Here is a 27,640-nt window from a genome sequence, read left to right as displayed (position 1 = left end):
TGTGCCACAGTTTTCTCATTTGTAATATGACTCCAGTAATAATCTCTACTTCATAGGGTTGCTGCAAGGATTAGATCAGAGTGCATAAGGTACCCAGTGCATATGTACATGGTAAGTGCTGTGTGTCACCCTTCTCCAGGCCACACTGACTTCCATGGTAAGGATGTGTGATCATTTGTTTGGCCAGTCCCATTTGTGGGATTTTCTGGGTTATTCTAAACACCACAATGAATATCCTCCATTAACAGGGTTCTCTGGGGGGACACAGATACATGTATAAGAGGTGACCATCCCGGGGCGCCTGGGTGGCTCAGTCAGTTGAGCTACTGACTTCAGCTCAGGTCATAGCTCAAGGTTTGTGGGTTCGAGCCCTGCATCGGACTTTGTGCTGACGGCTCAGAGCCTGGAGCCTGCTTTGGATTCTCTGTCTCCCTCTCTCTGCCCCTCCCCTGCTTGTGCTCTCTCTCTCTCTCCCTCTCTCTCTAAGAAACGAATAAACTTCAAAAAAAAAAAAAAAGAGGTGGCCACCCCAACGTCTGGACTTTTCTGTGACTCCTGTGGGACAGGAAAAACATTAAAGGCAACTGGGCCAGGCCTGCCCTGTGGACTTGAGAAGATCAATGCTATTGAAAGAGGTGGGAATGTCATTTTCTTATTTGTGAATCAGGGTGTGATGGTTACTCTCCAGGCTATTCTGAGCTACTCTGAGCTCAGGTGAAGCTCAAGTGCAAATCCCAATCCCTTGCCCATCAAGAGTCCCAGGAGAAGAGGAGGGACAGACCTGAATTCTTGTTTGGGCCTTGGTCTTTTGAATGAGACCAAATGTGAGGTGCCTGGGTGGCTCAGTCAGTTAAGCGTCCGTCTCTCAGTTTCGGCTCAGGTCATGATCTTATGGCTTGTGAGTTCAAGCCCCACATCTGGCTCTGTGCTGACAGTGAGGAGCCTGCTTGGGATTCTCTCTCTCTCTCTCTCTCTCTCTCTCTCTCTCCCTCTCTCTCTCGCTCTTGCTCTCACTCTCAATAAACAAACTTTTAATTTTTTTTTTTTTTCAACATTTTAAATTTATTTTTGGGACAGAGAGAGACAGAGCATGAACGGGGGAGGGGCAGAGAGAGAGGGAGACACAGAATCAGAAACAGGCTCCAGGCTCCGAGCCATCAGCCCAGAGCCTGACGCGGGGCTCAAACTCACAGACCGCGAGATCGTGACCTGGCTGAAGTCGGACGCTTAACCGACTGCGCCACCCAGGCGCCCCTCAATAAACAAACTTTTAATGAGAGCAAATGATTTCCCTTCCCTGTCTTACTCATCTGTAAAATGGCCACTGCTGATGTCCCCTGGTTCCTGACTGGTGGTGGAGGCATGGGGAGCTGGGGGCTCTGTGGTAGGCAGACGGCCTGCCTCATCTCTGCCCAGGTCTGTGCCCTTAGGGTCCCAAAGAGCCATTTGATGGCTCGGAGGGGAAAGGCTGGCACTTGACTAAAGCCCAAAGGGGCTTGGGCCAAGGTGGGCCAGAAAAAGAGATCGTCTGGCTGAGGCAGGAGGAGTAAAAGAGAAGAGAATGGAGAAGGACAGTCTTATGATGGCCTGTGCTTGGGCTCTTGGCAAGAGGACCATTCCCATCATCCCCCTGCAGGTAATCGCCAGATCAACAACCCTCATCATCAATAACTATCTACAAGCACCAGAGCAGGTGCCTCTAGCATCAAAGCTTGCTCTCATTCAGCTGTTCCTTGAGCTAAACTGTTCTATCAAGCCAATTGCATAACTTTCTCTGAGCCTCAGTCTTCTCATCTGTAAAATGGAGCTAACATGACCTGCCTTTAAACATAGGGCTTGAAGAGTCTCCGGAGGGGATCTTGGCACAGGACGTGCAGGAACTCAACACCAGCGAGTTGAGACTGGAACCCAGACCTCCAGATTGCTTCTTCTCAGACCATCTCCCTGAGATCTCTGTCCTTTTTCTTTCTCCCACGTAGCCCTATGCCCAACAGTAACTTCCAGGCACTCCACACGTTTGCCACAGCATGGAATGCCCTTGTCGGGATGGAAGGCTAGGCAATGAGTTTCAGAACAATGGCACGACTCTCCTAGTGCCTCTGTCATCTTTTCCCTGGATTACTCACCTATTGGTTCCACGGTGTGCCTTGGCACTGTCCTGGATAACAGGGACATAAGGAGGAGTGGAAAAGACGACGGATATGGGCCTGTTATCACCTTCCGAGTGGGTTTTTGGTCTCTGGCCCAGGTAATCTGGAACCTTGAACTTGTGGATCCTGGAACCAGGATCTCACCACGTGTAACTGTCCTTCCTAATGCATTCAAGCCTCCAGCGTATTGATTTAGGCCTGCTCGTATCCACTTCCGTGAAACAATTCACCTTGGCAGCCGAGGCCTTTTTCTGCCGCTCCAAACAGAGCATTCCATTCAGACCCTTTCACAATGATGGGCAGCCGTGGTGAAAGTTTGAGCTCACAGAAGTGTGTTATCCTTGGCCACCAGTGCCGCTTTATCAACATGCTGGAGAGAGGTAAGGGATGAAAAACAAGTATACTATTAACAGTAATTGTTTGCTGCTACCTGCTGCATGCCTGGCCCTGAAAGTTCATTATCCTGTAAGCCTTAAAACATACCTGAGTGGAAACAGAGGCTCTAAGATCCTGTAACTTGCCCAAGCTAGTAAGTGGCCAAGCTGGAATTTCAATCCCACTCTGAAAAAGCAGGTACTCCTGCCATTTTTCTAAAAAAAAAAAAAAAAAAAAAAAAAAAAAAAAAAAAAAAAAAAAAAAAAAAAAAAAAGCAGCTTTCTAAAGAAGCTTTCATCCTTGGTGGGTGAACAAGCCTCACCCAAGAAACCATGAAATTAGGAGCAGCACTGCTTGAGATGCTCTGTGAGGGAGCAAAGGCAGGAAGGAGGGAAGAGGAGGTTGCAGTGGGTTGAGGCTTGCTGGCCTGGGCAGGCTTGGAAGAGGAGACTGGGTCCCTGGTGTGACGGCTCTGGATGCCATAATAAAGAGAATGAGTTTTCTTTTTCAGGCACCAGAGGATCTTTTAAAGATTTGTGCGCAGGATAAAGTAACACAGAGCAGATAAGCTTGATGAATTTGATATAAATTAAAGTTCCTCCTTAGGGTGGGTGTTGATTAAGGGGGTGATTATATAGAGCAGGAAGAGGTCCACCCAACTCAGGACAAAACCAGAGGCCATCTACTTCCTGGAAGTTTTTGAAATGTGCTGAAGACCACCTCACAGTCCCACTGTTACTGTGTGGTTAAGCTGGTACAGCCCCTTGATAGGAGATTTGGCAACCATCAAAAATACTTAGGAAGGATGCATAATAACATGGGAAAACAGAATACAAAGCTGAGTTATCTAGTATGATCATTACTCTGTTCGATAATATTAACAGTAATAGTAATAATAATATCAGCCATGGGGGGAAATAGGGGGAAAAAATTTAGAATGCTAACAGTGATCGTGTGAAGGTGATGAGATCCATGCGTGTTTCTTCTCCCTCCAGTTACTTTTCGACAGCTTCCCAGTTTTCTTTAATGACATTCTTTTTCAAAAGAATCTCTGCAGTCATTTCTCATAGTGATTTTGCCCTACCTACGTTGCAAGGGAGTAATGAGTATATGAACAAATCGACGCAAAGCACTCGGCACAAATTTTGTGCCTGGCACAACATCGGGGTTCTAGGAGGGTTGGGTGAGACGGGTCACTGGCCCGGCGTCCCAACCTCTGAGCAGCCTCTCGCCTGGCCCTCAGTCCCCGCGGCCCCGGCCCCTCGCCCGGGCAGACAAGTCCCCGACAGACATGTCGCCGACGCTCCCCCAGTCCAGCAGGCGCGGTGCCCACGGGGCCAGCCGCCCAGCCAACCCTGCGGACGTGGAGACGGGGTCGCACCGCCTCACACACCCCCGGCAGCCCAGCGCGACGTCGCGCGCACCCACGGCCCCGCCCCCTGTGACGCGCGCCCAGGGGGCGGGACCGCAGCGGCCCCGCCCCACGCCTCCTCCGATTGGCCGCCGCGCTGTCACCACGTCGCGGGGAGCTGGCAGGGTGTGTGTGTGTGTGTCCGTGTGTGTGGGGTTTGCTTTGTCATTCGTACCCCTGTCGCGCGCTGACGCCGCGGGCCTGGCCGAACGCTCCAGGATCCGCAGAAAGGGCCCCTGGCGCTGACCCCGGAGGCTCCTCGAGGGGGAGGATGCTGCGAGCCCCTTACATAATGACGCGACTGACTGGAGCACATGTCAGCGCAGAAACGGCACATGCCGCAAACCCAGGCCTCCCGGTTTCATACGGTGCTAGTGATAGCCCGCAATGAATATAGCACGGTATGCTCTAGCGTGGATTGTAATACAATGAAACGCAATCCAACAGTCATGAAGTGTACCTTCGCAATAAGGCAGAATATAGGATGTTATATTTATAGGGCCTATTTATAAGCCTCTATTTAAATCTTTTCTGATAGGCCCAAGCACGGACTCAGACACTATAATGATTGGCGCATTCTTCTGTCCTTCAAAGAGGCGGGTTCTAGAGTCCGTTTTGCCTCAGCGGGCCCTTGGATTGGCCGGCAGAGGCGTACCGGCGCCTTCGATTGGTCCCGAGGGCCGTCCGTCGGAGCCGAGGAGGCGGGGCAGACGGCTGGCTGGTGCTGGGGCGGGCGGGCCCCGGAATTGTCATTTCTTTGTTTCCGAAGGCGGAGGAGGCTCTGAGCCCCCCCCCTCCCCGTCCCACCCCCTCCCCCCGGGTGCTGGCTCCATGTCTGTGTGACCGGCCCCAGGGGTAGAGTCCAGGCCCGACGCGGAGCGGGCCGGCGGCGGCGGCGGCGGCGGCGGCGGCTGAGGTGAGAGACGGCGGCGGAGGCGGCGCGGGCACCCGGCCCCCCAGCGGGAGGATGAAGCGGCGGAACGCCGACTGCAGTAAGCTCCGCCGCCCCCTAAAGCGGAATCGGATCACCGAGGGCATCTACGGCAGGTGAGCGGCGGCGCCCCCGCCTCCGCCCGCGCGGGCCCCGCGGCCCCCAGCCGGCTCCGGAGGGGCCCGGCCCCGTTATGTAACCCCGACTAGGCCGCACGCCCGCGCCGGGGGCTCTTCGGAGGAGCGCGGCCCGGGGGGCTCCGGCCGGCCCGCAGGGGTGCGCCCCGGGGGCGCGGGGCGTGGCGAGGGCCGCCGGCCGGGCGGGGAGGGCGCGGCGGGCGCCGGTCGAGGAAGCCGCCGCGCCGCCGTTGGGAGCGCCCCGGCCCCGCAGGGGGGAGGGGCGGCGAGCCCCCTCCCCTCCTGCGCCCCCAGCCCGCGCCGGGCGCCGCTCCCGGGGCTGCCGGGCCTCCGCTGGTCCCCCAGTTCCGCTCTGGCCTGGGAGTCGCCGGCCTGAGCCGGGAGACGCGTGGACCATATGCACTAGGGGGAAAGGCTGACAAAGTTGGGAGCAGACGGTGGCCCCACGGTCTCCGGCAGACTGGGCAGGTGGCCACGTTGCCCCTTCTTTCGCCCTCTACTTCTCTTACGGGATCTCAGACTTGGCACCGAGGGCTGAAGCCGATACCCCCTAATCATGCCCTGTGGCCCCGCTCCAGACTCCGAAGGAGCTGATGGTCATTTTTCCCAGCAAACATTATTTTGATCATTCCAGGCAGATAGTTTTCTTCTAACCTTTCACAGGAGATTTTCTCCAAACTCAGTTTTATTTTTCTAGCGAAAAAAAGCAATGTTTCTTTAAATAGAAATTGAATTCACTGTTCTCAGAGGGGGGAAGGACGACAACAGGTTCATGGGGCAACTTAGTGACAATCACAGCTTCCTAGGCAGAACTTGTATATGACTTATTTTCTGGTTCTTCTTAGAATGTTCATTCTAAACGGTACTGGCCTTGATAAAGCAATGATTTTAGTGGAGAAATAATTAGTTTACAAAGGAGAATGCTCAGCATGTGCATATGGGTTTAATTGAGTCTTTGTGGCATTTTACAGTTTAGCTCTCCTAGCTGTGGGACTTAGAGAGAGGTAGCTGATGACACCCAGGTTGTCACCAAGCTAATGACCAAGTGTTAGCATAACTGTACAGCTTGCACATGCTGTTGTTTACATACCTGGAAGATTGCTTTTCACAAGCAGCTGAGTGATGTAAACAGGAGGGGTTTTCTTTATTTCAAGTTTAAAATCATTAAGAAGTCAAAGTATAAAGTTCTTCTGTGTATCTATCCTTACATATAGATATATCCTTATGTAATGAGCCGTAGATCATAGGAATAATTCATTCACTCAGAAAAAAAAAATATATATATATATATATTATATGGCAGGCCCTGTTCTAGCTACGAGAGTACAGCAGTCAGTAAAACCAGCCAAAATTCATGCTGAATCAATCAAACCTGACCATTTAAACTAAAAAAGTAAAAACCATTTTCCTACAAAGTTAATGGGTGGGGGAAATGTCTCTTCAAGTTACACACGCTATGCTTCTTGAATAAAGGATTTTTTTTTCTGCCCATTGAAAAAAGATTTGAACAACTTAATAGTGACACAAGAATAGAAAAAGTGTATTAAACAGAATTGTAGACCAAAGACAAGTGTGGCTTTGAATGGCTGCTATTTACAGTAACATATGACGAGGTACCTTTATTTACAGAAAGAAGATTGGGGATCCCATATTGTTTACATGTCTTCTGTTGTATTTCACCCTCTCTTTATATTTGGACAAATGATGCCCAATTTAGTACCTACCTGGTAGTAACCACTCAATCAACATGAACAGTGTGAAGTGAATTCATTCTTAATGAAGATCTATTTATTTTAGTGATGATCTCTTGGAATTCGAATGTTCTTACGCTAAAGGTTGATAGTAAATACTCTATGCAAGTTATTCAGAGTTTCGCTATAAAATTTTAAAACCCCAGTAGCTTTCAAATCTGTTTACCCTTCTCTGTTTGGCATTTTTTTAAAGTTAAATGTTAATAAAAGACCTACATATATATTTATTGGTCTTTCCTTTTGAAGCATCATATATCAAATGAATGTTTTCATTCACTTACCTGTTTCTCAGTTTATAATATGGTGTATTGGCCCGAAGCACAAGATCATAGTTTTGGTTTTTTCCAATTCTGTTTTTTAAAAAAAGTTTAGGAAGTTCTCCTTTATTTCTAAAGCAAACAGAATGAGTGGGCTCGTTATGAATTATGGTGTTTGAGGATTTGTGAGTATCACATTTCTGTGATCATCCAATTTAACTAAACTGTGTTTCCTACCATCTATTTACCCATTTTGTTTCTCAACATGTGGCCAATTTTGGTCTCATTAAACAGAGAAGTTTGGTTTTTTTCTGAGTCTCTGTGGACAGTTTTGATAACCACTATCTACTGTTTCACAGCATAACCTTTCATGAACATTATTTTCACGTTCTCAGTCTGCACAATGTTTTGAACCTGGGACGGCAAGGAGGCAGCTGGGATGAAGAGAGCCCTGGACTGCGGGCATCGGGAGACCTGGGTTTGGACTCCCAATCCCAGCTCTCCCACTTTGAGTCCCAGTTCGCTCATCTGTCAAATGAGTCTTGAGGACCAAAGGAGATCACGTTCAGTTTGTGACACTCTGTAAATTCTAGCACGCAATACAAATATTATTTACCATGTTGTTGTTATCACAGTTTAACATGTTTGGTTTATCCTGTAAGGAGGCAAGAGAGACTAGAAGATTTGGTACAGCTATAAACAGAAGTTGAGTAGTCAAAACAGAGGGTGAGTTGCTTCTTGGTCTTGCTGAAAAAAATCCTGTTGCTGAGACGCTTTTAGTCATGGGCTCCAATCCAGCAACTGTGACTGAGGTGATTGTCAAATGATAGGATTATTGTCTGTATAATGGCTGTGGTAGAATTGTTTCAGGGGCAAGGTAGAAGGAAAATGGATTGTAGACCTATCAACATGATCTCCATTTATATATGTGCCCTTTGTTTGAAAATTGAAATGTATAGAAATATGTGATTCTGGTCATATTAACAATCACGAATAGGAGAAAAGAAACAGAAATGGTGATGGATTTCTTTTATATTACTAAGGGCTAAAATCCAATGTCACTTATAAACAGCCCAAGCCAGCACAGAGCCAGAGTAGGAATTTAGTGCTGGATAAATGTTGAGCGTGTGCATTAATAAATAAATGAATATAAATGAATGTATCCTACTTGGTTAAGGACCTGCGTTGCTCAGGGAATTGTGAAGGGTGTGGGATAAGGCATAGTTTCTTGTCTTCGGGGAGTTTACTTACAGCAGACCATCACAATGCCCTCTTAAATTTGCCCGGTGGTGTGGGGGTTCCAAAGAACTTCATGTGAAAATATTTTTGTTGCATTACATTTTAACTTGCTATTTTGGTTGTTCACCGGATGCACTAACAGCTTAATTTTGCCCGGTGCTATTTTATGATGAAGTAGACGGTCGCCACTAAGTGAGGGAGCATTTGCTAACTCAGATGAGATAGATGTGAAAGTGCTTTGGAAATTGTGAAGAAAGGTCATTCATAAGAGAAAGTAAAATAAATGAGTCCACTTAACTGCGACATTTCAGAGGTCCTCGGGTTTTACGGCCGGGATCCTCTGCCCGCGTCTGCCTTCACACATGCACCAGACGCTCCCCACGGTAACATCTAATTACGTGCAGTGATTTCTCCAGGCCGGGTGGGGTTGGAGTGCTATGTAGTTTTGAAAAGCCTTAAGGGGATTCTGTGTGGTTTACCCACCTGTCACTCCGCCACACTCCCCACTTCCTTCCCCCTGAGAATTACTGACTTGATAATAGGAGGGTGAGACGAGGTGTGCTATGTAGAAGCCAGAGGCAGAAACGCTGAGGTTTAAAGTCTCTGCAGTCAAAATTGTTACCGACCCAAGTAAGCATAATAAGAATTTTAAGTAAGGCACCTGTGTTAAGCTTCGGGAAGCTATTTTAGATCTTCGTTACTGGTGGTTGAAGGAAGTGCCCCATCACTTGTGAATTTATGAATACTTCCTGTCATCGTGTGCTGGGCTCTGCGTAGCACGCTGCCTGAAGCGTGGGCAGCGCAGGACCGTAGCCCGCTCTTAGATTTGTATATCTTAATGCCTTAAAACCAGAACCGAGGACTCAGGACTTCCCTGGCAGATACAATACCTTGTCCCATCTTTATTTCAGACCAGAGTTGCCTGACCTTTGACTTTTTCAAATGATCAACGTTTGCATCCTTCTCAGCTTCCTAATTTCCTTTTTTGGATCCCAGTCCGAATAATCTGATCTCCAGAGATTTCACTTTCCTGCTTTTCCTGCCTCTTTAATTAATGATGTTTCCTAAGTCTAGTTTTAGCCTCCTCTGGGCTATGCTTATTAAAGCCACTAGAGGCTGGTATGACCCTTGGCTGCCTTGATTGTACATGTGTTCTGCAACCGAAACCCCAGATACCAATGTTGCAACCTCACAGCCTAAAAGCATTTTGGTAATCTCGGTAGGCTTTAACGGCAGCAACGCAGGACCTGACGTGAAAGTGATAAATTCGGTATGGTTTTAGAGCGGTGTTGGGGGAGGGGGTGAGGACAATGTAGAAATGGAAATGTTCTAACCTTTCCAGTGACGTGTTTACCTAATCCTTATTTTTGCAGTTTTCATGAAATACATTTAAACAAATCTGCCATACTGGAGTTTTGTACTTCGTTTTTGCTAGTAGTGTACTACCTTTAAAAAAAAAAAGGTACTTTCCTCCAAGTTTCATTTATGATTTTTCTTGCCTGAGTGCTCTTGGCAGTTTAGTTTCATTAGATGCTTTGAAAATCCCTTTAAATTCCTGCTACAAGTTGAGGCAAGGGAAGGAGGGAATGTGATCTATTTCAGATTATTCGCTTTAAAATTTTTTTTAACTTTTTTTATTTTAATTTTTGAGAGACAGCACAAGCAGGGGAGGGGCAGAGAGAGATGGAGACACAGAATCTGAAGCAGGCTTCAGGCTCTGAGCTGTCAGCACAGAGCCCAACGCTGGGCTCGAACTCATGAACGCGAGATCATGACCTCGGCCGAAGTTGGATGCTCAACCGACTGAGCCACCCAGGCGCCCCTCAGATTATTTGCTTTAAAGCTTCCTGTTTTATTAGTGATATTTTCCTTTTTCTTTGATTTCTCATGGCCTTTCTTGAACCTCACTAGATTTGGAGATTGATTTTAATGGGAGACTTAATAACCTATTATTTTCACTTTCTTGTTAGTTGTTTGCCAAATATCATGGAGCCAATCCTTGTTCTATAAGCACTTATATTTCCAGAGGCTTTTTCTCTGGCCATTTCTCCCAGATCTGCCCATTGATATTAACCCTTTGGGGTTGTGTGTGTGTGTGTGTGTGTGTGTGTGTTTTGTTTGTTTTGTCATTTTCTAGGCCGTGATCCGGGTGATAACTTCAGGAGATATAACAAGATATAACATACCTCATGGAGCCTGGAGAGTCAGATAGAAATTTTATAAACATGGTTAAGACCTCAAAGTGAAATACTATAATTGGCTTACTTTTCTTTCTTCCTTTCTTCCTTTCCTCTTCTCCTCTCTTCTCCTCTCCTCCTCTCCTCTCCTCTCCTCCCTTCCTTTATTTCTTTATTTCTGTCTCTACACCCAGTGTGGGGCTCAAACTCACAACCCTGAGATCAAGAATTGCAGGCTCTACCAACTAAGCCAGCCAGGTGCCCCTGGGTTACTTTTCTTGATGAAATTTAGTATGCTCTTCAATATATTACTTTTATTTTCTAGGCTTACTAGATTTGGGTGTAATTATCTTACTTGGACCATTTTCAAGAAATAGGTCCAGAAGAAAAAAGTTGTGTGCTCAGTCAACAAGCTACTTAAGCATAGTGGCACATACCAACAGTCTCCTTTGAAACACATCTCCTTTGCTACACATTTTTTTTCCATCATGAATTTCTTCAAGTACCCAAGGAGTGACTGTTTCCTCAAGGTCTCTCACCTTTAGGCACATGGATCCCGGTAATAGAGACTTTTAAAAAAAAAAAAAAACGCAATCAACTGTTTGAATGTATTCTTTGAGGCTTTATATCTTTACTCTGACATTTAACTGATGTCAAGTTGGCCTCTGCTCATCAGCCTTCCAAAATGCTTATCATCCCGAGACTTTGAAGCCCCTTCATAACTCTGACCTTCATTCCTTTGTTTCTGCCTGCTTCTTTTAAGGGTGATGGACTCACGTTGAGTCATGGGATTGTGACGTCAGAAGTAATTTATCCCTCGTCCATGTCTTCTGTTGCCTTTTCTTTTTTAGAGGCTTTGCATTTAAGTGGATTGAAACAGTGCAGCGAGTCCACTTTAGGTGTACCTGTAGACATCACTGATTGATTTGTGCTGCTTGAGATCTGTTTCCTTACCTAGTACGGCGGAGGTGGCTGGAAACAGTTTAGCTCTGTTTTCAAATTATATTATTACTTTTTTCATCTTCAAAACACTTCTTCTTTTTTTTTAACGTTTATTTATTTTTGAGACAGAAAGAGACAGAGCATGAACGGGGGAGGGTCAGAGAGAGGGAGACACAGAATCCGAAACAGGCTCCAGGCTCCGAGCTGTCAGCACAGAGCCCGACGCGGGGCTCGAACTCACGGTCCGCGAGATGGTGACCTGAGCCGAAGTCGGCCGCTCAACCGACTGAGCCACCCAGGCGCCCCTTCAAAACACTTCTAAAAGCCAAATAAGCTACTCAGTACTGAATTCAGTATTTTGCCTATCTTGTAGTGAGGACACTTGAGTTCTAGAGAGGTGAGTGCCACGTTCATGGTCAAACAAAAACTCCTGTCTCAGATGAGAGAAATACTAAGGTTGGAGTCTTCTTTCTCAGGGGTAATAAGCATTATTTTCTTGTCTTGCTCTAGGCTTGACAAGCTGTATACGTCATGGTTCATTGTATTTATGATTTTTTTTAAAAAAATGAGTTGTCTTTTTATTTTTGAATTACATGTTTCCTTATTACAATGACCGTTCTAAGAGTGTGAATTTTGCTGGAAAGCAGTCTTGAGTTGTCCCATCTTTTGTGCCATAGTTATTTCTGTAAAGAACATTTGACTTAATTTTTTTTTCTGCAGAGCTTCATAGTGTGTTTACAAATTGTTTATAAATTCATAGTTTACGAATGAGATCCTGGGGATGTATTCTTTCCTAAAGTACATCTCATTTTTTAAAAACTTGGTCCTGTTGGAAAAATTAAAGAATTATATAATTTGAATATACACATAGGAAAGGATATAAAGAAGGAAAATGATATTTACTGAATATCTAATGTGAGATGAGAAAGTCCAGTATGAGGGATAATTGTATGGGCTTTAAGTCATATGAACTTGAGTTCAAGGAATGTCCCTGACCCTAGTTGTGTGATCTTGAACAAGTCATTTACTTGCTTTCTGTCTCTGTTTTCTCATCTATAAAATGAGAATAGTAAATAAGACCACCTAGTTTACAGGACTGATATAAGGGCAATTGAGATAAGTGACATAAAGAACTTAGCATAATGCCTGACACAGAGAGCTGCTCGGAAAGTTATTTGCTGTTACTATTTTTTTTTTCTCTTCATTCTTTTATTTTGTTCCAGTAAGGGTATTAGCTTCAGTTTCATATGTGAGGAAACCAAGTTTGCCCCAAGTTTAGTTCCTTTGATAGAGGCCCATATCTGTCTAACCCCAAAGTCTGTTCTCTTTTTTGTTGCACAGTATGGTACTGCTTCATCACTTCTGAGTGTCATGCATGTGTAATAATTCATACGGAGCTCTCAACTCTCTACTACATGTAGGGCAAGTGTCATTGTCCTCATTCTCCAGGTGAAGCAACAGTTACCAGGAGCCTTTTTTAAATGAGAATCTCTGTTAAATTAAAAAAAAAAAATCAGTATAGATATGACAACAATGCAAAATGTGATTCTGGACCAGGATATGTCGATGGCTCGATCTCTATTTATTCATCTGTTGCTTCAAAGGACATTAGTGAGATAATTACTGAAATTTGAATAAGGTCTCTAGATCAGGTAATAGTAACATATCAATGTTAATTTCCTGACTGATTAAAAAAAATAACCAATATGTATGCATGGTAACAGGGGGAGCATGATAACAGAAACTTGATAACTTATTTTATCATTTATGGAATCTAGGCGAAAGATAGGAGGGAATTCTTTATACAATTCATGCAACTTTTCTGTAAGTCTAAAGTCATTTCAAAATGAAGAGTTAAACAAATAAAAGTAGTGAGGGGGTACCTGGGTGGCTCAGCTGGTTAAGCATCCGACTCTTGATCTCAGCTCAGGTCTTGATCTCAGGGCTGTGAGTTCAAGCCCGTGTTGGGCTCTGTACTGGGCATGAAGTCTACTGAAAAATAAAATAAATAAAAGTAAAAATATGACAATGTATTAGCACAATGCAACAGACCTTAGTGCTCCTGCTCTGGGATAATCACTATTACATAGTTTTTAATTATTGTTCTTCTTTCTATATAAGCAAATGGGTATATTTCTTCCTTAACAAAAGTAGGATTCCATTTTACATAAAAGTTTCTTGGCTTTTCTCCTCACTTAATCTCTTCTCCATTTCTTACCATAGAAATGTATTTAGGGACGCTTGGGTGGCTCAATAGGTTGAGCGTCCGACCTCGGCTCAGGTCATGATCTCACAGCCCATGAGTTCGAGCCCCGCGTCAGGCTCTGTGCTGACAGCTCAGAGCCTGGAGCCTCCTTCAGATTCTGCGTCTCCCTCTCTCTCTGCCCCTCCCCCACTCATGCTCTGTCTCTGTCTCTGTCTCTCTCTCTCTGTCAAAAATAAACATTAAAAACTAAAAAAAAAAAAAAAAAAGAAATGTATTTATTTATTTTTTTTAGCAACAGTACAACATTCCACATAGAACTCACTCTATTCTCTGTGGTCTCCAAACCCCTATTCCTGTGCTCTTTCAACAGTGCCCTGCAGCCTCTAGGTTCCTGGTTCCTCAGGTTTCTTTCTTATGAAATGGTAATAACTACCCTGCCTATTTCACAGTTGTAAGGCTAAAATGAGATAATTAACATGAAAGCATTTGGAAAAATTACACGTGTGGTGTAAGTGTAAGGTGTGATTAGGTGCGTGATTACTACCGTTGAAGATACGAAGTGTCTTCAACACAAGATACTGTGGCTTGTTCTCTTTCTCCTCATGTGCCTCTACCCCCTCCCCATCCCAAACCTCATAGAGCCCACACTGTCAGAGGTGTGTGTGTGTGTGTGTGTGTGTGTGTGTGTGTGTGTGTGTTTTAGATGAAAGTGTTTTTGAAACAGAATTTCTAAAACTCTAAATTCTCCAGCAGCTTTAGGTTCCAGTACCTGTCCTTGATATCTCTGTAGTCCATATAGTCCTTTGTAAAATACTATACCGCACAATTCTTAAAAAATTCTTAAAAGCTTTTTTAAGTGATTTCTATCCTAGTTTTTCTTTTTAAATTGGTTGTATTTTACAGTAGATTTGTCACCGTGGTGCCTGTATATGTGTGTATATATATATATATATATATATATATATATGTATGAGTGTGTGTGTGCACGTGTGTGTGTGTAATTGACTCTCGAAAAGTTCTCTTTGCGGTCTGCAGGAGGACTAGAATAGAAAAGACAAGTAAGGAGCAGCTTAGGTCTTCTCAGACTGTCCCTCCTCTCTGGATTGCACACCCCGGGATGCAGGTGCAGAACATAGCAGTGGGTCTAGACCATTTGATCTTGATGCTTGCGCACAACTTTCTATAGTCTACCATTTCTCAGTTGTTTTTGTCTCAGGACCTCTCTCCGCTCTTGGTTTGTATGGGTTATAGCTATCAGTATTTGTTATATTAGAAATTAAGACAGAAACTTTTTTAAAGTTTATTTATTTATTTTGCGAGAGGGACGGCGCAAGTTGGGGAGGGGCAGAGAGAGAGGAGAGGGAGAATCCCAAGCAGGCTCCGTGCGGCCAGCACAGAGCCTGATGCGGGGCTTGAACTCCTGAAACCGTGAGATCATGACCCGAGGCGAAACCAAGAGTTGGAAGCTTAACTGACTAAGCCACCCGGGCTCCCCACGACAGAAACATTTTAAGAATTACTAGTTCATATAAAAATAGTAATAAACCCATGAGAAGGGTGGTGTGGCTCTACATTTTTGCAGATTTCTGTAATGTTAGGCTTAACAGAAGACACTTTGAGAACTCCCGCTGTAGGCAGAGCCAGTGGCAGGTAGGCCAAATGGAATGATAGTCCGGCACCCAGAGCAAGACTGATTAGTGATTAGATTCGTTTGTTCCTAGTGAAGGAGAAAACAGATTGGGAGCATGTGCATGGTAATCTTTGGAGCAGAAGCTGTGTTTGTTTTGTTGGTTGATGTTGCTTTGTTTAAATACCCTTCCCAGTCATCTGTGCACGATCTCTCCATCTACCTTCATTTTAAGTGTGTGCTTTGGTAAAGGCCTTACTGTCGATTCTGAACACTCTTGTGCATTGTAGGTCATTCATTCGACAAATATTTGTTAAGCTTCTGCAGTGTGCGGGTGCTCTGCTGGGCACTGAGGCTAAAGCAGGGAACAAAATAGGCAGCTCTTTTGTTCTGGTGGACTTTACTTTTAAACAGTGAATGCAATAAAATACTATTTATTTATAATTGCGAGTAAACGTTCTTAGGGTCCAGGATGCTGTGTGAGCATATCACGGGGTACCAGTCTTCACTCTGGGATCACGGAGACCTTTTTTAAGGAAGTGACGCTCATGCTGTGCACTGAAGGGCGAGAAGTAATTAGAAGTGTGTCATGTGGTTACGTTGTACTTTGGTAGGGATCTTGTCTGTAACTCAGAAAGAAAGGTAAGAAAATGGACGAATTAACCTTAAACAGTGTTCCTAGTTGAGGGAAGGAGAGCTAACAGTTTGGAGAGAAGAACTGATAATCCGAGGAGATGGTTGTTTTCTTTCTGAGACATTGTGGAGTTCGGTGCTGGTACCATAACAGCGAGAAGTTGATATGACGGGACAGTACTTCTCCAGTTTTAATGTACACACACACGGTCTAGGGATCTGGTGAGCACGCACGCTTCGATGAAATAGGTCTGGGGCGGGCCCTGAAATACCGCACTTCTGAAAACCTCGTCCTTAATGCTGATGCTGCTGGTCCCTGGACCACACTTGGAGTAGCAGGACTGAAATCATACATAATAAGATTTCAGCAGGAATATCAGCTGGACAAGACTGGAGGAATATTCTAGAGGTGATGTCGAGTAGGGAGAGGTATTTGATAACAGACAAGACAGCAGTTTGGTGTAAGAAGTGTCATGCTACGTACTGAAAGCTAAAAGCAGTTCACGGTTGCTGTCTGAGAGGACGGGAAAGCTAGGAATTGAGATAGATGGCCACTAGCACAGCCAGTGAAGTGTTCTAGAGAGTCATTTCTGTGGTGAGGACCAAGTGAACTAAATGGCCATTAGTCTGCCGAGGGAAAAGGTCAGGTACTGAGGATTGATGGCCACACTATGGTAATTATGTGGGCTCCAGAAAATGATCTAAGTGACAAGCAGCTAGTGGTAGCAGAGAGCAGGTGCACTTTACTTGGAAAAAGAAAAATGTCCAATACTACTTCTCATTAATCATAAATGATTAATCCATAGGTGGAGAGTATTGCTGAATAGGTTCAGGTAAAAAATGGTTGCAAATGGCAAGGGCAGGAATAGAATGTGTGGGGGGGGGGGTCGGGGGGGGGACTTAGAGCTAACAACCCCTTTGAAAGAGTCACCGCCATTAAGCCTGATAATTACACACGTCACTTCTTTATTTCACTGGCATCTAGAACAGAAGCACGTAAGGCCATCAAAAGACACTATTGGTCTGCCTTTGTTTCATTATATTATTATGAAAACTATCTTTGTTGCAGTTATGCTTTATATTTTTGTTCAAGACATTTTATAGTTATTCGTAAATGTATTTGGATCAGAGAAAGTAACATCAGGCTATGAACCATGTTACGAACTGTATGCATAAACATCTTTTATATTTAATCATATTTTCTTCATGGTTTAAAAGAAATATTGTGGAATGCTGTAGTGGCTTAAAACCTTATTTTCTGTTCCTTTAGAACGTCATCTCTTTGGATTTGGCAAAATCTTATGACCTTCAAAACATGGAAGGAAAGGAATTAGTTAGGGTGTCTACACGGAGAGTAGTCATTTTAGATTACTCGTCTTTTGGCTTTTTTTTTTTTTTTTTTTTACAGGTACCTATAGAAGGATAATCATAATTTACTGATAGAAAGAACTAAGTGAATACTGAATCAGGCAATTGTCTTAAACTTTCTAAAACCCTGAAGACGGAAATGAATCAATTCAGTACTAGTCCTAAAGTAAAATCAACTTCTTTTTAAGACGAGTAAATTATTTATTTGCATATATTTAAAAGTGTGGCCAAATACATAATGTAAAATTTGGCATCTTAACCATTTTTAATGTCCAGGTCAGTAACCACATGTATATTCACACGATTGTGCAACTAAACTCTAGAACTCTTCTTGTAAAACTCGTAAAATCTACTTTGTTGATTAGATCGCCTCTTGATTTTTAGAGGCAGGTGCTCCTAAAAGGGGAGCCTGACGAAAGTTGAGGGTACGGCATATGTTTGTGAAAGATCAAGTTTCCTTAGATATCTACACTTCTAAACTGTGACTGAGAACTGGGTGCCAAGGAACACGAAAAGCATGAAAGCAGTTTTTTGAAAAGATATGAAATATATGAAAAGGAACCCTTGTGAAGTCACAGACTTGGAAACGAGTAGTCACTGTTACAAAGATGATAACTTTTGTATTGCCTTAGGTTTAGATGATTAGGTCATGAAAAAGTATTCAACAGGCTGTCAGTCTTTGGATAATGGCTATCTAACTAGTGCAGTAGGATGTTGCTGGCCGGACAGGGGGGCTGCCACGCCTGGGGAGCGTTTGGGGCAGAGAGTGGTACTCCACCTTCACCTGGGAGCGGCGTCAACTCCGCAAGTTGACGTACTCGCCACATCTCCTTCAGCTGCAGTCTGGAGGCAGCCCCATGGGAAAAAGTGTTCACAGGAGAAGTAAAAAACATCTCCATGCATGCCATTTCTTAAATGCCTTAGAAACATGGCCGAGAGGCTATTATCATACTTCTTTAAAATCTAGAAACAATTCTAGACACAAGGAAAAAACCGTTCCGTTTGAAAGCCAAGCAGCTTGGAAAGCTGGTTTGAAACTAGATTTGTGTTCCCGAATGCCTATTCGGGACTCAGTTGTCTCTTCTAATAAAATATGTCTTGCTCTCCATTGGATCAGTGATAGATTTGTTGAGTGAGAATGGGGCCCCCATCGTCACCCGGCTAATATTGAGTCTAGGGAGATGAAACTAAAAGGTGGGACTTAGAATACAAGCCTGTTTTCTGGTTTGCCTTGGGTTCCTTGATTCTATTGCAGTCCTCTTGATCGAAACCTATTATCAGAGCCCTAAGAGGTTCTATCAAGAGTTAGTATTAGAGGGGCACCTGGGTGGCTCAGTCGGTTAAGTGGCCAACTTCGGCTCAGGTCATGATCTCGCAGCCCGTGAGTTCGAGCCCCGCGTCAGGCTCTGTGCTGACAGCTCAGAGCCTGGAGCCTGTTTCAGATTCTGTGTCTCCCTCTCTCTGACCCTCCCCCGTTCATACTCTGTCTCTCTCTGTCTCAAAAATAAGTAAACGTTAAAAAAAAAAAAAGAGTTAGTATTAGAAATTGCCCCTAGTTGCAAATTATGCATCATTTTGCTCCTGTATCATTGAGGGTCATACATGTCTGTTCTTGACATCTTTTTACCCTTGTGACTTGAGAGGGCACAGAAACAATCCTCAGTGCTGGATCCTGTTTTTGTTGCCCCCCCGCCCCCAAGTTTCTAAGTTTTTTTGCAGCTTATTTTAATATATTTCAAAATGATTTATTGAAGTCTTGGTTTTGGTGGTGGTGGTATATATTCAAACAGCTAATGTAATCGTATCAATATTGGAATATTTGTAGCACAAAGCAGCACGCAAGTTCTAGCCCAAGTCAAAGTGAGTGTTAGGTATTTTCAATCTATCTTACAAAAACCTTTTTTTTTTTTTTAATTTTTTTAACGTTTTTATTTATTTTTGAGACAGAGAGAGACAGAGCATGAACAGGGGAGGGTCAGAGAGAGAGGGAGACACAGAATCTGAAACAGGCTCCAGGCTCTGAGCTGTCAGCACAAAGCCCGACGCGGGGCTTGAACTGACGGACCGTGAGATCATGACCTGAGCCGAAGTTGGACGCTCAACCGACCGAGCCACCCAGGCACCCCATTTTTTTTTTTTTTTTTTAATGCCTAGCCTTAGCCTGCTCCAGAATTGACTAGGTTAGGGACATAGAATTAGGCGCTTATTAAATAATAAGGGGCTTATTAATCTGAAGGCTACTCTCACCTACTATACAACTCATGAACTGGAAGAATGGACTTTGAGATTTTAATCCATTTCCTTGTTTTGAGCTACTGGAGTGGTTAAATATGTGTTCTGCCCAGTTTATCAAAGTGTGTTTCTATTTAACATATATCCAGAGAGAAATGGAAGCACATATTTGTATCTTAGCTAGAGCAAGGCTGAGATGCTTCAGGATTTTTTCTTTAGTGTACATTTTTTTTTTAATGTTTTTTATTTATTTTTGGGACAGAGAGAGACAGAGCATGAACGGGGGAGGGGCAGAGAGAGAGGGAGACACAGAATCGGAAACAGGCTCCAGGCTCCGAGCCATCAGCCCAGAGCCTGACGCGGGGCTCGAACTCACGGACCGCGAGATCGTGACCTGGCTGAAGTCGGACGCTTAACCGACTGCGCCACCCAGGCGCCCCTTTAGTGTACATTTTTTTAAGTTTATTTATTAATTTTGAGAGAGAGCGAGCGAGCCCAAGCAAGTGGGGGAGGGGCAGGGGAAGAGGAGAGAATCCCAAGCAGGCTCAGCACCATCGGTGCAGAGCCTGACATGGGGCTCGAACCCACGAACCATGAGATCATGACCTGAGCCCGAGTCGGACACATAACCGACTGAGCCATCCAGGCACCTCTCTTTAAAGTACATTTTACATCCTTAGCAGTGATTGGCATCTGCTCCTGAAGTTCATTTCTTTCTGTTTAGGGAAGTCATTTGAGTTTTGTTTGGTTAATGCAGGTGAATAATACATAGAGAGGCAAGAGGAGAAAAGAGGGAAAAAGACAGAACCCTTCAAGCATGTAGGGATGTACATCAAGAATTTCAAAGACTCTTCAAGCAGCTGTAGAGGGGTGGGGAAACAGCAAATTTGAAGCCTTTCAACCGTGACATTTTCTTCTAATGAAGAATAGCCTGAAAGCTATAATTTTGAGAGTGTTGCAGTATTTTGAAGTCAAATACTTAGCACATTTTTAAATAGTGGTGAGATTAAAAAAATTTTTTTATCTTAAATGGAATTAAGCATTTTTGGTCATCACCTTTCTTTGAGGGTTGTGGGTATCAGAGTGAACGCCAGAGCTGTTAAAAATTAAATGGGTTCCAGCGACAACTCTTTTTTGTCCTTTTTCTCCATTGTTTTCATGGTATGTGAAGATATTTTTTTTTGTCTCTTAAAAAAAAAAGTGTGTTTTCTTTTTCTGTGCTTCCCAGATGACCTTGAATTAATTCTTTACTTTTATTACTTTGCAGTACATTTTTATACCTGAAATTCCTGGTAGTGTGGGCACTGGTCCTCCTGGCCGATTTTGTCCTGGAGTTCAGATTTGAATACCTGTGGCCATTTTGGCTTTTCATCAGGAGCGTCTATGATTCCTTCAGATACCAGGGGCTGGTATGTTTATTAATACGTGTATTTCAAGTATAAGCGATTTAATTTTCTAAGAAAATCTTCAGTAACTGATGATAAAACTGTCTAAAGTACATTTTATTAGCAGTCCTTAGGTGACTGTACTGAGCTAATAGGACCTATGGACTGAAACTGGCCTCTTAAGCCAATTTTGTCTAAACCCACAGATCAAATCGTCACATTCCCTGCCTCCTCTACCATCCTAGAGACAAGAAGAGAAGGGAAGACCTGGGGAGGGAAACAAAGTAGTGAAGGAAACAATAATTACCTCGTCCTACTCCGAAGTATTTCTGGGGCCCCAATCACTGTGTTAGTGATTGGGTTAGAGTTAGAACAGCGGTTCTCAAACTTTCTGGGGGTCTCAGGGCCCCATTACATTCTTAAATTGCTGAGGATTCCAAGCAACTTTTATTGATGTGGGTTAGATCTGTCCATATTTACTATATTAGAAATTGAAACTTTGAAAGCAAATTTAGATATTTGGTGATTCACTTGAGAATAGTAACAAGCCTATCACATGTTAACGCAAATTACATTTTTTAAATGAAAAATAACTATATTTTCCAAAACAAAAAAATGTGAAGATTGACTACATTTTTGCAAATCTCTTTAATGTCTGGCTTAATGGAAGACAGCTGCATTTTCATATCTGTTTCTGAACTCACTCGATTGCAATATTACATATCACGTAGCTTCTAGAAAAAAAACCTTAGGCCTGAGTGAATGAGCGTGTTAACAGGCAGATGACATCTTGGTATTGTTATGAAAATGATACTGACTTGCGAGACCCACTGAAAGGATCCAGGAATCCCCAAACTAGGTTTGTTTTGTTTTGCTTTGTTTTTTTACGTTTATTTATTTTTAGAGAGTGTGCGCACGCGTGCACATACCCTTGAGCTGGATAGAGGCTGAGAGGGAGGGAGGGAGGGAGAGAGAGAGAGAGAGAGAGAGAGAGAGAGAGAATCCCAAGCTCCGTGGAGCCTGATTCGGGGCTTGATATGGGCTCTATTTCAGGAACCATGAGATCATAACCTGAGCCCTTACCAAGTGTCAGATGCTTAACTGATTGGGTCGCTGAGGCATCCTCCCCACACAGCCCCAGGCTGTGGTTTGAAAACTACAGGTTTAGAACGAGGGCAAAGACCTGGGGTTGTTCCCTTGGTTGACCTGCAGTTCTCTTGTGTTCCATGACTGCACCTTAAACCTGTAACTCTTCGACTTCGAAATCCAGAGCCTGGAAGAGATGGCTTTGAGCTCATGTCCTGTTGGTAATACGTAATAGTGGTGTGTCCAGAGAAAGGTTGCATTATTAAAACCCTGAACATCAGCATAATTCTTACTACTGTGGTTCATTTGTGCTCCAACAGCCTCTTCTTTAAGAATGAGGCTCTTTAGGAATGTTTGATGAGGAGAGGAGCCTTTTCTGTGTTAAAATTCTGACTCTTTTAGGTGACCCACCTGTGGAGTCCAAATGAACTCACTGTGATCCAGCCTCAGTGTGGTCTGGTCCGGTTGTTCTTCATGATTTGAGGCCATAAATAGGATTACTCTTTAATGCTCAATTGACTTCTCCTTTTTATATGGTGGGTTTTCAGTGTTTAAAATGTCCTGTTGTCACTTGCTCTATAGCATGGCAGTTTCAGAGATCTTTGTCCAACATGCTTTTAATAACCTCTGTTTAAAAAAGAAGTTCTAAGACGTGTTTTTAATTTTGTTTTGTTTTGTTTCCTTTAGGCCTTCTCAGTATTTTTTGTTTGTGTAGCATTCACGTCAAATATAATATGTCTGCTGTTCATCCCCATACAATGGCTTTTTTTTGCTGCTAGCACCTATGTGTGGGTTCAGTACGTATGGCACACAGGTAAGTCTTAATGGCTTCTTAACATGGATAGAAATCTTAGATTCAACTTTTTAAATGATTTCTTTGAATACATTACTTAGGGTTGGATTTAATGCGGACATTTTTTAAGTGGCCTTTTCCGAATAGATTACATCTTTAAAGTTTATTTCGTCTGTTTTTTCATTATTGAATGAAAAGTTTAAGCCTTTATGATTTGACATCTCAGTTGTAGGCATTTCAACGACCAATCCTCATTATGAAGATATTCTTGTGTGTGTGTGTGTGTGTGTGTGTGTGTGTGTGTGTATGTTGAAGTGATTTCTCTTTAGGTAGACTCGAAGACAGCCACGTTCCACATAGGAAAAATGTTCCCAGAGTTTCAGCTTTGAAAGGAGTGTCTGAGGTCATTGAGTTGAACCCTTGTTTGGTCTAACAATCCCCACAGCATCACTGACACTTAGTGGTTTAATCGCTGATTGAAAGCCTACAGTGACAAGGAACTGAGCTTTTGGGGCAGCTGTAATAGAAAGTTCTTCCTGACACTGACCCAGAATTTTCCTCCTGATATTTTTGACCCAGCACATCTTGACTGTTTGGGGGCTTGCTTATCTCACAGAGGACATAAAGAGGCTTTCCCCCACAAATAAAGGGAAGTGCACAGAACTTTTTCTTCAGATTCGAGGGGCCTGCAGACCATCCCCTTGAGCCCAAGCATTGCGTCCCTACATGAGAGCCACACCGAATGAGTGTGGTCTCCCGTCCACAGTTAACATTTCTTCAGAGATTTAACGTCTTCTCTCTCGAGTCCGTTTCATCAGCTTTCCTTGTATGTTATCTGAACCACTTTCCCCATCCTGACCTTAGCTCTTAGCGGTTCTCTTAACCGAAACATGCTGTTTCAGGTGTGTTCTGCCTGGAGTGGAGCCACACAGTCACCTCCGTCCTTACAGCTGTACTTCTGCTGTCTCAAACTAAGATGAGGCCAGACATTCTCACATTCTTCCAGGCCACCGTGGCAGCCTGAGTCGGGGGCATGGGGACGTGAGGACCGGCTCTCAGCGTGCTACGCTTTCAGCAAAGCTGCACGAAGCTTGATTCTTAGGCCCAGCTGCGGAACCTGTTAGGATTTTGATCCTGGAGGGAGTGCCAGCTCCTAAAAGCTCCCTGGAGCATTGTTCATCCGCTTCTCAGAGGTGCCAAGGGGATGATGTTGGCCCGTGTAGAAGGCACGGGTCAGCTCTGATATTTGAAGTATCCACTGTGAGCACGGTTTTCTCCATCTTCTAGCACTCTCTCATATCTGACTTGATTTATAAGCTAACATGACAGTTCCTTAGTCTGCTTTCCTCTGATTAAAGTGATTTTCTTCATACTTTAGTTTTTCCTTGTATTTCCTGGTCCCGGGTCTTGGTTCAAGTGAGTTGCCATTTACACTCGTCATTGTGTCTGGGTTGCAGTTTTTTCTTTGTCATAGGAAGGTGAAGTGATCTAGATAATGTCTAGGGGAGCCTTCCAGCTCAATAATCGGTGACTTTGATGAACCGTAGTGATTTTCTAAATTACTTTAATAATGTCTTAGTAGTTGGGGAAAAAACTACCCCTGTAAACAGTTAATAGAACCTATTGGGCACGAGTTTGGTGGGGGACCACAGGGCAGCAGTGAAGCTAGGATCATAAGGGATACTGGCCTCCCTTTAGCCTGAGGCTCAGAAATGCATGTTGGAATAGCTAAGTTGTGAAGTAGGTTTGAATTTGGAATGATCAGTGCTCAAATAAACAAAAAAGCAAACTTTGTATTCTTATTGGGCCAGACAAGTACGAGTACAGTTTTTATAACACGGGATACACTTCTCTTGCCAACTTGTTAAAATTTAAAATTCTTTCTTAACTTTATTAGGAATAGTTGATGAAATTATATATTGCCACAAAAGAATGATAATATTATATCATAAACTTCTTTTCCTTGCTATTAAGAGGGAAAAAAACACCATACAAAACTGTGTGTACAATATGACTCTTTCACTTGTTCAAAAATATTTTCATGATTTTATTATTTGACAAGTATAGAAATATAGATATTTTGTCCAAAATGTTCCATTTTTTTCTATAATGTGCATATTATGTGTATGATAACTTTAGACATTAATATAAGAAATTAAATATAAATTTTTTAAAAAGCTTATTTGTTTTTGAGAGAGTGCAGTGGGGGAGGGGCAGAGAGAGGGGGGACAGAGGGTCAGAAGGGGGCTCTGTGCTGACAGCAGCAAGCCCAACCCAGGGCTCAAACTCACCAACCGTGAGATCACGACCTGAGCCGAAGTCTGACGCTCAACCAACTGAGCCACCCAGGCGCCTCAGGAATATAAATTGTTGAAAATGTATTTTGAAAAGAATTTGTGAAAATGCCCCATCTTTTATAGGTTAAATCTATAAGAATGGCTGAGGCCATTAGCTGCCTTGACAGGACTTTGAGTGTCTCTTGCCTCACACACTAGGTCTAAGGGGATTTAGGTTCTCCTTAGGAACAGACTCCGCATCATCTTGGTGATCTTGGACCCAATTTCTATAAACTCTGGGCCTTACTTTCTTCTTCAGTATAATAAGGAGCTTGGACTAAATGATCTTCTTTGTAGTTTCAAGATGCTATGATTTTTCTTTTATTTCATCCCAAGATCCTTAGTAAGAAGACCTTAGGTTACTGATTTCCCTCCCCCCACCCATTCTGTCTTCTGTCACTCACTTGTCTTATACAGTCTCAAAGGAGTTCTTTTCCAGAGTTATTGGACCTCATGCCTGTGTAGTCCATCTTCATTAAAAAAATCCCATTATTAATCATGTCTTCACAAAGATAGTCCCAGCTTGCAGATTTTGATTGTAAAAATCCGTGAAAATTACCCCATTATTTGTATCTTACTTAATTCTACTGCAAGCTGCTTTTTCCTCCCTTGAAACTTGTTTTTAGTTACAAAAGGAATATAAGCTTATAGTCAAGAAAAACAATTTGTAGAACAGAACTTAAATGTCAGAAACATTTCTTTTAGTTTTTTTTTTTTTAAGTTTATTTATTTATTTTTGAGAGAGAGACAGAGCAAGCGAGGGAGGGGCAGAGAGAGAGGGAGACAGAATCCCAGGCAGGCTCCATACTGTCAGCACAGAGCCGGATGCAGGGCTCAAACCCACAAACCGTGAGATCATGACCCGAGCTGAAATCAGAGTCAGAGGCTTAACCAACTGAGCCACCCAGGTGCCCCTTAAATGTCAGAAACATTTCTTTATGTTATAACTCATTCTTAAGAATTTATTTTTTACGTATCATTTCATGTTAGTACAGATCTTCATTCTTTTGAAAAGCTGTATCATATACATTATACACATTTATTATAAACAATTCTCTGTTCATAGGCATTTAAATTCTACATTTTTGCTATTGTGAATATGATAGTTTATATTCTTATATATTTATTCTGGGGAGTTTTAAAATATTTCTGTAGGGTAGATTCCCAGAATTGGAATTTCTGGGTCAAAGGTATAATATTTTAAGTTTGATTATACTAACCAATCGGCTTTCTAAAACTTGTTGCCCCAATTTATATTTTTGTCAAGTATGAGAATGAACCCTTTGGCTTACCCTCCCTGTATTATTGCTTGTCTTTAAAATTTTTGCTTATCTAGTAGAGTGAAAAATGGAATCTAATTTTTAAAACATTTGTATCTCCCTAATCAGTAGTAGTGAAGTTGAGCATCTTTTCATATGTTTTTTAGCCATCTGTATTTTTCTTTTATAAGTTGCAAATTCTTTTCTTCAGTTGCCTTTTTATTGATTTGTAGGAGCTCTTTGTAAAGTAGGGCTGTGACTCTTTTCGTTTACATATTGTAAATATTTTTTGCCAGAATGTTTGTCTTTTATTTTTGTCTATGATTCCATTGCATCTTTTGTCATATAAAAGCTTTCAGTTTGGGTCAGACTTCTTTTTAATTAGTTCGAAAGTCTTTTTAAAATTTTTTTAATGTTTATGTATTTTTGAAAAAGAGAGAGAGACAAAGTGTGAGCAGGGGAGGGGCAGAGATAGAGGGAGACACAGAATCCGAAGCAGGCTCCAGGCTCTGAGCTGTCAGCACAGAGCCTGACTCAGGGCCTGAACTCAGGAACCACGAGATCATCATCTGAGTGTAAGTCGGGCGCTCAACTGACTGAGCCACCCAGACATCCCTAATTAGTTTGAAAGTTTTAATGAAAGTTACTGTAGTTAAGAGAGCAAAGTGATGGTTGCCGGAGGAAAGGAGCGTAGGGGGCTGGGCAAAATGGATGAAGGGAAGTGGAAGGTACAGGGTTACAGTTTTGGAATGAATAAGTCATGGGCATAAAAGGCACAGCATAGGGAATACAGCCAATGACATCATAATAACGTTGTGTGGTGACAAATGGTAGCTACACTTGTGGTAAGCATAACATTACATCTAGAGAAATCGAATCACTATGTCGTACCCATGAAACTAATGTAACGTTGTATGTCAGCTAAACTCAAAAAAGAAAACAGAAAAAGAAAGTTACTGTAATTGAACTCGTGTCCCAAACAACCCATCTGTTATGTTAGTTTAATGTATCGCTGATGCTTGTCTCTCTGCTGTTTCCCACAGAAAGGGGAGTGTGTTTGCCCACGGTGTCCCTCTGGATACTCTTTGTTTATATTGAAGCAGCGATTAGATTTAAAGATCTCAAAAATTTTCATGTAGACCTTTGTCGTCCCTTTGCTGCTCACTGGTGAGTATTATGTGTATTCTTAGTCTCTAATTCAGTTCAGTGTTTTCAGTGTAGAATGGTAAGTGCCATTATCAATTTTTTCTTAGAGATTTTACACGAACCCGAAGACAACATAATATGGCAGTAAAGAGCGTGGGCCCTCCTTTCAGGCAGATGAGTATTCGAGCCCCACTTCTTT

The 27,640-nt window shown here is 43.1% G+C and overlaps 1 protein-coding gene across 1 annotated transcript in view; it reads left to right on the top strand.

Annotated features, from left to right (window-relative positions):
• Positions 1-4,722: 4,722 nt before the first annotated feature.
• The window catches only part of MACO1 (macoilin 1), a 63,597-nt gene continuing 40,679 nt past the window's right edge, over positions 4,723-27,640 (top strand). The window contains exons 1-4 of the mRNA XM_058718575.1: positions 4,723-4,983; positions 20,704-20,845; positions 22,595-22,721; positions 27,339-27,462. Of these exons, the coding sequence (XP_058574558.1) occupies positions 4,904-4,983; positions 20,704-20,845; positions 22,595-22,721; positions 27,339-27,462 (473 nt within the window). The 5' untranslated portion in view covers positions 4,723-4,903. The remainder of the gene's footprint in view (positions 4,984-20,703; positions 20,846-22,594; positions 22,722-27,338; positions 27,463-27,640) is intronic.

The sequence above is a fragment of the Neofelis nebulosa genome, chromosome 2 (genome assembly GCF_028018385.1).
Source record: "Neofelis nebulosa isolate mNeoNeb1 chromosome 2, mNeoNeb1.pri, whole genome shotgun sequence".
Classification (NCBI taxonomy): domain Eukaryota; kingdom Metazoa; phylum Chordata; class Mammalia; order Carnivora; family Felidae; genus Neofelis; species Neofelis nebulosa.
Note: the sequence above shows the minus strand (reverse complement) of the source record. Positions and strands in the feature narration are given on the sequence as shown.